Source organism: Pseudophryne corroboree, chromosome 1 (genome assembly GCF_028390025.1).
Source record: "Pseudophryne corroboree isolate aPseCor3 chromosome 1, aPseCor3.hap2, whole genome shotgun sequence".
Taxonomy (NCBI): Eukaryota; Metazoa; Chordata; class Amphibia; order Anura; family Myobatrachidae; genus Pseudophryne; species Pseudophryne corroboree.
In genome coordinates, this window is record NC_086444.1 from 216685718 (window position 1) to 216697355 (window position 11638).

The 11638-nt window shown below is 49.0% G+C and overlaps 1 protein-coding gene across 1 annotated transcript in view; it reads right to left on the reverse strand.

Annotated features, from left to right (window-relative positions):
- Nucleotides 1-11401, reverse strand: part of LOC135061669 (solute carrier organic anion transporter family member 4C1-like) — a 303951-nt gene extending 292550 nt beyond the window's left edge. Inside the window, exon 1 of the mRNA XM_063964073.1 lies at nt 10892-11401. Within this exon, the coding sequence (XP_063820143.1) occupies nt 10892-11303 (412 nt within the window). The 5' untranslated portion in view covers nt 11304-11401. The remainder of the gene's footprint in view (nt 1-10891) is intronic.
- Nucleotides 11402-11638: the final 237 nt, after the last annotated feature.

Below are 11638 nucleotides of genomic sequence, written 5' to 3' on the forward strand. Positions count from 1 at the left end.
GCATGTATCTGGTACAGTGAGGTATGTAACTGGCACAGTGGGGCATGTATCTGGCACTGTGGGGCATGTATCCGGCACTGTGGGGCAATGTAACTGGCACTGTGGGGCATGTATACGGCACTGTGGGGCATTGTATCTGGCACTGGGGGGTAATGTAACTGGCACTGTGGGGCATAGTATCTGGCACTGTGGGGCAATGCAACTGGCACTGTGGGGCATGTATCTGGCACTGTGGGGCATTGTATCTGGCACTGTGGGGCATTGTATCTGGCACTGTGGGGCAATGTAACTGGCACTTGTTGAAATATGTACATCAGACTATGGGTTTGTTTATATGCATGTAGTTACCGTACAGGGGCAGCAGATGGCGCTGTATACTTACAGAGGTGTATTGTTTATCTGCTGTATATGCATGTACTTGTTTGTTCTTCCTCCTCACGTGTGTGTTCTAGAAAAGTCTCTGAGGAAAGGAGGTGAGCTGAGCAGCTCATGTTACTGACGTGTTTAAGTTAAGAAGCTGTTACTGAAACCTGTTGTTATATTGATCCTGGTACTCAGTACTATATAAAGAAGATATACATCTCAAGTCTCGTTCTGTCTGAATACAAGGTAACTCCTGAGGTGATCCTTTATCTATAAGACCTCCTGCTGCACACCTATGGTATCAATCCATCGCACTATGCCAACAGCACTGTGGGGCATTGTATCTGGCACTGTGGGGCAATGTAACTGGCACTGTGGGGCATTGTATCTGGCACTGTGGGGCAATGTAACTGGCACTGTGGGGCAATGTAACTGGCACTGTGGGGCATTGTATCTGGCACTGTGGGGCAATGTAACTGGCACTGTGGGGCATGTATCCAACACTGTGGGGCATTGTATCTGGCACAGGGGGGCAATGCAATTGGCACTGTGGGGCATGTATCCGGCACTGTGGGGCATTGTATCTGGCACTGTGGGGCAATGTAACTGGCACTGTGGGGCATGTATCTGGCACTGTGGGGCATTGTATCTGGCACTGTGGGGCAATGTAACTGGCACTGTGGGGCATGTATCCGGCACTGTGGGGCACTGTATCTGTCACTGGGGGGCAATGTAACTGGCACTGTGGGGCATTGTATCTGGCACTGTGGGACAATGTAACTGGCACTGTGGGGCATTGTATCTAGCACTGTGGAGCAATGTAACTGGCACTGTGGGGCATGTATCCGGCACTGTGGGGCATTGTATCTGGCACTGGGGGGCAATGTAGCTGGCACTGTGGGGAATTGTATCTGGCACTGTGGGGTAATGTAACTGGCACTGTGGGGCATGTATCTGGCACTGTGGGGCATTGTATCTGGCACTGTGGGGCAATGTAACTGGCACTGTGGGGCATGTATCTGACACTGTGGGGCATTGTATCTGGCACTGGGGGCAATGCAATTGGCACTGTGGGGCATGTATCCGGCACTGTGGGGCACTGTATCTGGCACTGTGGGGCAATGTAACTGGCACTGTGGGGCATGTATCTGGCACTGTGGGGCATTGTATCTGGCACTGTGGGGCAATGTAACTGGCACTGTGGGGCATGTATCCGGCACGGTGGGGCACTGTATCTGGCACTGGGGGGGCAATGTAACTGGCACTGTGGGGCATTGTATCTGGCACTGTGGGGCAATGTAACTGGCACTGTGGGGCATTGTATCTGGCACTGTGGGGCAATGTAACTGGCACTGTGGGGCATTGTATCTGGCACTGGGGGGCAATGTATCCGGCACTGTGGGGCATTGTAACTGGCACTGTGGGGCAATGTAACTGGCACTGTGGGGCATGTATCTGGCACTGTGGGGCATTGTATCTGGCACTGTGGGGCAATGTAACTGGCACTGTGGGGCATGTATCCGGCACTGTGGGGCACTGTATCTGGCACTGGGGGGCAATGTAACTGGCACTGTGGGGCATTGTATCTGGCACTGTGGGACAATGTAACTTGCACTGTGGGGCATTGTATCTGGCACTGTGGGGCAATGTAACTGGCACTGTGGGGCATGTATCCGGCACTGTGGGGCATTGTATCTGGCACTGGGGTCAATGTAGCTGGCACTGTGGGGAATTGTATCTGGCACTGTGGGGCAATGTAACTGGCACTGTGGGGCATGTATCTGGCACTGTGGGGCATTGTATCTGGCACTGTGGGGCAATGTAACTGGCACTGTGGGGCATGTATCTGGCACTGTGGGGCATTGTATCTGGCACTGTGGGGCAATGTAACTGGCACTGTGGGGCATGTATCCAACACTGTGGGGCATTGTATCTGGCACAGGGGGGCAATGCAATTGGCACTGTGGGGCATGTATCCGGCACTGTGGGGCATTGTATCTGGCACTGTGGGGCAATGTAACTGGCACTGTGGGGCATGTATCTGGCACTGTGGGGCATTGTATCTGGCACTGTGGGGCAATGTAACTGGCACTGTGGGGCATGTATCCGGCACTGTGGGGCACTGTATCTGTCACTGGGGGGCAATGTAACTGGCACTGTGGGGCATTGTATCTGGCACTGTGGGACAATGTAACTGGCACTGTGGGGCATTGTATCTAGCACTGTGGGGCAATGTAACTGGCACTGTGGGGCATGTATCTGGCACTGTGGGGCATTGTATCTGGCACTGGGGGGCAATGTAGCTGGCACTGTGGGGAATTGTATCTGGCACTGTGGGGTAATGTAACTGGCACTGTGGGGCATGTATCTGGCACTGTGGGGCATTGTATCTGGCACTGTGGGGCAATGTAACTGGCACTGTGGGGCATGTATCCGACACTGTGGGGCATTGTATCTGGCACTGGGGGCAATGCAATTGGCACTGTGGGGCATGTATCCGGCACTGTGGGGCACTGTATCTGGCACTGTGGGGCAATGTAACTGGCACTGTGGGGCATGTATCTGGCACTGTGGGGCATTGTATCTGGCACTGTGGGGCAATGTAACTGGCACTGTGGGGCATGTATCCGGCACTGTGGGGCACTGTATCTGGCACTGGGGGGGCAATGTAACTGGCACTGTGGGGCATTGTATCTGGCACTGTGGGGCAATGTAACTGGCACTGTGGGGCATTGTATCTGGCACTGTGGGGCAATGTAACTGGCACTGTGGGGCATTGTATCTGGCACTGGGGGGCAATGTATCCGGCACTGTGGGGCATTGTAACTGGCACTGTGGGGCAATGTAACTGGCACTGTGGGGCATGTATCTGGCACTGTGGGGCATTGTATCTGGCACTGTGGGGCAATGTAACTGGCACTGTGGGGCATGTATCCGGCACTGTGGGGCACTGTATCTGGCACTGGGGGGGCAATGTAACTGGCACTGTGGGGCATTGTATCTGGCACTGTGGGGCAATGTAACTGGCACTGTGGGGCATTGTATCTGGCACTGTGGGGCAATGTAACTGGCACTGTGGGGCATTGTATCTGGCACTGGGGGGCAATGTATCCGGCACTGTGGGGCATTGTAACTGGCACTGTGGGGCAATGTAACTGGCACTGTGGGGCATGTATCTGGCACTGTGGGGCATTGTATCTGGCACTGTGGGGCAATGTAACTGGCACTGTGGGGCATGTATCCGGCACTGTGGGGCACTGTATCTGTCACTGGGGGGCAATGTAACTGGCACTGTGGGGCATTGTATCTGGCACTGTGGGACAATGTAACTTGCACTGTGGGGCATTGTATCTGGCACTGTGGGGCAATGTAACTGGCACTGTGGGGCATGTATCCGGCACTGTGGGGCATTGTATCTGGCACTGGGGTCAATGTAGCTGGCACTGTGGGGAATTGTATCTGGCACTGTGGGGCAATGTAACTGGCACTGTGGGGCATGTATCTGGCACTGTGGGGCATTGTATCTGGCACTGTGGGGCAATGTAACTGGCACTGTGGGGCATGTATCTGGCACTGTGGGGCATTGTATCTGGCACTGTGGGGCAATGTAACTGGCACTGTGGGGCATGTATCCGGCACTGTGGGGCACTGTATCTGGCACTGGGGGGGCAATGTAACTGGCACTGTGGGGCATTGTATCTGGCACTGTGGGGCAATGTAACTGGCACTGTGGGGCATATATCCGGCACTGTGGGGCATTGTATCTGGCACTGGGGGGCAATGTAACTGGCACTGTGGGGCATTGTATCTGGCACTGTGGGGCAATGTAACTGGCACTGTGGGGCATTGTATCTGGCACTGTGGGGCATTGTATCTGGCACTGGGGGGCAATGTAACTGGCACTGTGGGGCATTGTATCTGGCACTGTGGGGCATTGTATCTGGCACTGGGGGGCAATGTAACTGGCACTGTGGGGCATGTATCCGGCACTGTGGGGCATTGTATCTGGCACTGGGGTCAATGTAGCTGGCACTGTGGGGAATTGTATCTGGCACTGTGGGGCAATGTAACTGGCACTGTGGGGCATGTATCTGGCACTGTGGGGCATTGTATCTGGCACTGTGGGGCAATGTAACTGGCACTGTGGGGCATGTATCCGACACTGTGGGGCATTGTATCTGGCACTGGGGGCAATGCAATTGGCACTGTGGGGCATGTATCCGGCACTGTGGGGCATTGTATCTGGCACTGTGGGGCAATGTAACTGGCACTGTGGGGCATGTATCTGGCACTGTGGGGCATTGTATCTGGCACTGTGGGGCAATGTAACTGGCACTGTGGGGCATGTATCCGGCACTGTGGGGCACTGTATCTGGCACTGGGGGGGCAATGTAACTGGCACTGTGGGGCATTGTATCTGGCACTGTGGGGCAATGTAACTGGCACTGTGGGGCATTGTATCTGGCACTGTGGGGCAATGTAACTGGCACTGTGGGGCATATATCCGGCACTGTGGGGCATTGTATCTAGCACTGGGGGGCAATGTAACTGGCACTGTGGGGCATTGTATCTGGCACTGTGGGGCAATGTAACTGGCACTGTGGGGCATTGTATCTGGCACTGTGGGGCATTGTATCTGGCACTGGGGGGCAATGTAACTGGCACTGTGGGGCATTGTATCTGGCACTGTGGGGCAATGTAACTGGCACTGTGGGGCATTGTATCTGGCACTGTGGGGCATTGTATCTAGCACTGTGGGGCAATGTAACTGGCACTGTGGGCCATTTTCAGTGGCCACACCCCTTCTGGAGCCTTTGGCGCGCGCACATGCTTCTTTTGATATGTTTTTTTTTTGGGGGGGGCGCCATTTTACATATTGCCCTGGTCTACAAAAACCCTAGCTAGGCCTCTGCTCCTAACAGTCAATCAACTAAGTATAGCACAGCAACGTTAGCCATAAACATTATAACCTTGTGTCTTAGCAGGACTACATTCAGCAGCAGACAAGTCAGATAGGGGAGTACAATTAAGGGTATTAAAAGAGGACTGCAAAAGACAACAGTAAAATCTAGTATTAATAACTAGAACCACAGTAGTGCATAGCATCCCAAAGTACTTTCAAGAGACTATTGTTTATTGGATTCTGCTTGTGAATAACTGCAATAGTCAGTTTTACTTCCAGAGGACAGGGTTATGCACATATAGATACAGCAGTATTAACAAAGAAATTCAAGTAAAGGGCCCCAACGTTAAAGTGCACCTACTTACTATAGTCCATGAAGAATGAATGAGACAACCCGGGTTTAACAGCATAACATCAATTTGCAAATGACTCTGCATTTAATATTTAAAGCCTTAAGTGGCATGCCCGGAAAATCTCCGGGGCCTGCTGCACTGGAGAGACTGGCTTTCCCGGAAGATTTCCAGGGCATTTCCAGCTCTGCTCCCCCTCCTCACTCTTCACTAGTACTCTGCTCAGGGGGTGGAGATTCATGGAATGACACGGTTGCGTCGTGATGTAGCAAATATTCACTCCCTTGGCATCGAGAAGACTAGTAGGGTATCCCGACCGCCGGCATACCGACAGCTGGGCGAGCGCAAATGAGCCCCTTGCAGGCATGGTGGCGTGCTACGCGCGCCACGCTATCTATTCTCCCTCCAGGGGGTCGTGGACCCCCAAGAGGGAGAAAAAGTATCGGTATGCCGGCTGTCGGGATTCCAGCGCCGGTATACTGTGCACCGGGATCCCAACAGCCGGCAAACTGAAGACCACCCGGCAGGGGTGTATCTAGGGGTCCGAGCGCCCCTGGCAAAGTAAGGCGCTGGCACCCCCCACCACTTACACACATTTGAAATAAGATGTGAGTACTGGAAATGGGGCATGGTCTTGTGGGGGAAGGGCGTGGACACAATAGTATCCCTAATTCAAATTATGCCACACAGTAGTGTCCCTCATTCACATTACACCGCACAGTAGTGTCTCGTATTCACGTTACACCATCCCTACCCCTAACCCACCTTTCCCACAGCCTGACGCTAACCCGCCTACCAGCCTCTTCAGGGGTGCCTACCCTAACCCTCCCACCATCTCAGCCTAACCCTATCCCTCCCATGCAGCTTGCCAGTGGAGACTTTGGCACCAACTCGATTCGAATTTTGGCATTCTGCATCGCTATCTATGTTGGGATGCCAGCATCAGCATTCCGAGCAGTTTCGGGATGCTGGCGTCAGCTTTCCGACTGCCGGGATGCTAAATGCCAGCATCTTGACTTCATCTCAAATGCTGTGAGATGAGCCTCAAATTGCCCCAGCCATTAACCAAACACCATTAGTTGGATGGTAGAAGTACTTGCTGTTAGAAAAAACATCAGGGTGCCATCACTTCCAAGATAAAATGATCAATTATACAATTAACTGATATACATTTCCTTGAACCTGGCCTTGAAATAGGTAACATATGTATTTTCATTATTACACTTAACAAGTTAAAGTTTTCGCTTGCTTACTTACTACTTACTTACATCTAACATGCATGAAAATCGTGCTGCTGGGAGCTGTTGTTTATTTTGGGTCTGATTACAAGTGCGGTGCTGCCGGACACCGCGCCGCTCAAGCAGTAACAGACTCTCACCAGGTACAGTCTGATAGTATTACTTTTCTACCCTTTGGCTGCGGGTGGCACCTCCAGGCGGCGCCCCCTCCTTGCCTGGCGCCCCTGGCGAGTGCCATCCTGGCCAATGGGTAGATACGCCCCTGCCACCCGGCATCGAGCATTCCCCTTGGCAATGAGCATTCCCGACACCAAATATACATTCCCTTGGCAACTAGCTTTCCCCTTGGCAACAAGCATTACCCTTGGCAATGAGCATGGATCCCAAAGCATGAAACCCCTGGCAACGAACATGACACCCAGTGTGTGAAACTCCTGGCAATGAATATGACACTCAGCACATTAAACCTCTGGCAATGAGCAGGTCATTCATTTCAAAACCCACCACTGTGAGGTTTGGCTAATACATACAGTGCATAACTTGAGTAAGCTTTTTTTAATAATGGTCAATGCTGTTAACTTTGATATGTGCTAATACCTAATTTAAAATCTATATAACTACTTATTATGTAATGTTCCTGAATAGCCTTCTTTGGGAAGCTTGGAGAGAGAGAGAGACGACAGGTAATACTGGATAATACAACAGCGAATAGTGAATATATGTGCACAATGGGCCTAATTCAGACCTGATCATTGTGGGAAATTGCATAGCAGACAATTATTGAATGACTTGAATTGCCTTTATACACAATTTAAATATGATACAACAATATACATACACATATATATAGGCTGTCCCAGAATAGCCTATTCCTGTAAACTACAATAATTACAAAAAATAGTTTGGGTGGAGGCACTATAAGTAAAGTTAGAACCCATTCGGAGTAAAAGGGGTTTACATTTACATGCCTGAGGCAAAAATCTGGATGCTATATATGGATTTTGCCAGATACCTCTGGACAAAGAGTCATCCCAACTTTGGTCATGAGCAGGACCCATTCTGCATATTTGTGAATGGTTCCTGCAATGAAGGTAGCAGGATATCCTGGCCTCTGCAACAGGCCACAGCTGCCCAATGGTGGGAGAGAGATCCAATGCTGTGTCCTAGGATGCAGCTCGTATTACTACTGCAGCAATAGGAGTCTGCTTGTAATAAACGTCTGCTGCTGCATCAACAAGGAAGCAGCAGTGATAGCAACTCCAACCACATATGAATAACCCCCAGTGTCCATTCAGAAAATGCTGTCCACTGAGGACAAACTCGGCCAACAGCGCTTCCTGGGAATGACAAACTAGCTGTCAAAATTTATTTCCAGCTACAGTAAGACAACTGTGCCACCACAACAGCTCCTACATCAGGATACAGAATGGTGCTGGCATGAGCATTGACTGATACTGAATCATGATATGCACAGATTGAAAAATATCTTTTAGCATTGGTTTTTGCCTGTCACAAGTTCCATGACCTTATATATGAGCATCCAGTCGCTGTTGAAACAGACTATCAACCACTCATTACCAGTCTGGGGAAGCCTCTGAATAATGTTCCTGCCCGCATACAAATAATGATGCTCAAATTACAGAGGTACCACCTGGATGTAATCTACAAGTGTGGCAAACAATTGCTCTTGGCTGAGGCCCTCTCTAGGGCCTACTTACCTTACACTGAATGCCCGCAAGTGGAGGAAGAATATAATATAATATCTGTACAAATAATATCCTCTAACCAAATTGATGAGCTACAGTATGAAACCTTGGTGGATAATCTGTGCCAATGGCTGTCTCAAATCATACTACAAGAGGGGACCCAGTCCTCTTGGAGATCTTCCAGGATCTGCACCTCTTCTTCGCCATGATATATGAGCTCATACTGTCTGATGGAGTCATCCTGAGAGGTCAAATACTGAACACAATGCAGAAGTACTACACAAAGCAGCTCCGCCAGGGGCACACAGGCCTTGAAGTCACCAAGCGCAGGGCCAGAGAATCACTACATTGGTCCACCATGTTCATTGACATTCAGAGAGAAGACTCCATATGTGGTCCCTGCAATGTTCTCAGTGCACATCATCCCGAAGGAACCTCTGCACCTACACAAGGTTCCTGACTTGCCCTAGGCTGTCACTGCTGCAAATGTGTTAGGCTCAACCTGGCATAACGTGTATAATGGGCTCTACCTGGCAAAACGTGTATAATGGTCTCTATCTGGCATAACGTGTATAATGGGCTCTACCTGCCATAATGTGTACAATAGGCTCTACCTGCAATAACGTGTATAATGGGCTCTATCTGGCATAACGTGTATAATGGGCTCTATCTGGCATAACGTGTATAATGGGCTCTATCTGGCATAACGTGTATAATGGGCTCTATCTGGCATAACGTGTATAATGGGCTCTACCTGCCATAACGTGTATAATAGGCTCTACCTGCCATAATGTGTATAATGGGCTCTATCTGGCATAACGTGTATAATGGGCTCTACCTGCCATAACGTGTATAATAGTCTCTACCTGGCATAACGTGTATAAGCAGCTCTACCTGGCATAACTTGTATAAGGTGCTCTACTGTTGCATAACGTGTATAAGTGTCTTTTACTGTGTGGTGTAACATGTATAAGAGTACTACTGTGCGGTGTAATGTAAATAACGGACACTACCCTGCACTATAATGTGACTAACGGACACTACTGTGCGGTGTAATGTAAATAACGGACATCACTGTGTGGTGTAATGTGAATTGGTACTATTCTGTGTCTACAACCCTATATTTTTGGGGCGCGTCTTCGGCGCACACTGTCCCTGACTTGAGCACGGCTAACGCCAAAGGAAACTTTTGCCCTGAGCACCTCAAGGTCTAGAACTGGCCCTGTCACCGATTTTAAAATATATTTTTCTTTTCAACTATAACATACCTCCAGTTCACCATAGGGAAGAGGTGCTAAAACATACCCTTACTCCGGGCATCATGGCACCTAGCTACACCTCTGATAAGGGGCACTACTGTGGGCATTGTGTATAAGGGGTAGTACTGTGTGGTGTAACGTGTAGAAGCGGCACTACTGTGTATCATAACATGAATAAGGGGCATAACTATGTGGTGTAATATGAATCAGGGGCACTATATTTGGGGTAATGTGAATAAGATTGTAATACTGTGTGGTGTAATTTGAATTGTGGGCCGCGCCCCTTTCTTGTGTGACCATATCCATTTTTGTGTTAAGTGTTGTCCTTTTTTTACAGATGGAAGAGCGCAAATTTATCATTTGCAGGGGCGCGCCAAACACTGGTCAGCATGCCATGTGCATTGTGTACAGTATTGCAGAAACTATCACCATACAAGCAAGAGATAATAACAATGGCCACAACACTAGAATATACTGTAGCAATGTTTTATATATTTTCAATCCACTTAACATGACAAGATACTGTACACAGACAATCCTGTCTCAGTGCCCCCAAAAGGTTCCAAAATGTAAACCAGATAACACTTAACATAAATATATAAATATTTTATATATTCAGCAGCAAAAATCTTCAGTGAGTTGCAGAGAACACACAAAAATCACTTTTTTAACTTGGAATATTTAATTTTATATTTGCAAAGTAAAACATTTTTCTTATCTACTTTCTTAGTGTAAAATATATTTATATATAAAAAGATTTGACTGTCAATGCATTAAAAATGACATATACAGACATATAAATAAATAAATAAATAAATAGGAAATACGTTGCAAAACTCGGAAGGAATATAATTATTACTAATAATATAAATAATAATATTGTTGTATGTGTCTAGTATCATACCTGCATTTATATTGCTTTATTACCCCTTTCTATACAGTCATTATGGCAGTAACTTAGTTCTATGCAGCATTGCATTATGTAGATAACACCAGTAATGAAAATAGTGCATGACAGCTGCCGATGTGAGAATTATTCAGGAGTCAGGGAAGGAATGCTCTGAGAACTCACCTTCCATAACTGCCAGCAGGCTGTACATCACTAAATATCCTATGGGATTGTTACAGCATTGCAGGAACCTTGGTGTAAAACTTCCCCATCCACAGGGTCCCTCTCTGAACTCCTCTTTGGCATGGTGGTCTTGTGCTGGCTCTTCTTTCACCGCTACTTTCCCATTATCAACTGGCTTCAACCCCACTTCAGCAAGAGAGGTGAAGGCTGGGTTGTCTAGGCTTTTATCCATGATACAGACCTCACTGACCAGGCTGGGGGTAGAGGATCTCAGCAGGTGCTTGGAAGATCGGTGGCTTGATAGCAGCTCCTCAGAGAAGTTATCTGTACATGTTGTTGCTGTCTCTTTCCTGCTGCTGCTGGGTATGTGAAGCAAGACCAGATGATCTCTTTCAGACATGAGTTGTGTCATATAAAGGTGGGGAAACCTTTTTATTGTGTGTGTGTGTTTTCCTGGCTGCAGTTTGGGATGACTTCACCTGTTAGCCAGTCCACACCTCTCTCCATGTAAATAGCTCTCCCCCTCACTCCTGTGCCTCTCTACCTTCAGCATGGATAACCTGTCAGCCTGACCACACCTCTCCCTATACACACACCTCTCCCCCTCACTCCTGTGCCTCCCTACCTGCAGCATGGATAACCTGCCAGCCAGATCACACCTCTGCCCCATGCAGAATACACACCTCTCCCCCATACATACACCTTTCCCTTCCTCACTCCCTCCTGTGCCATTACCTGGCAGCATGG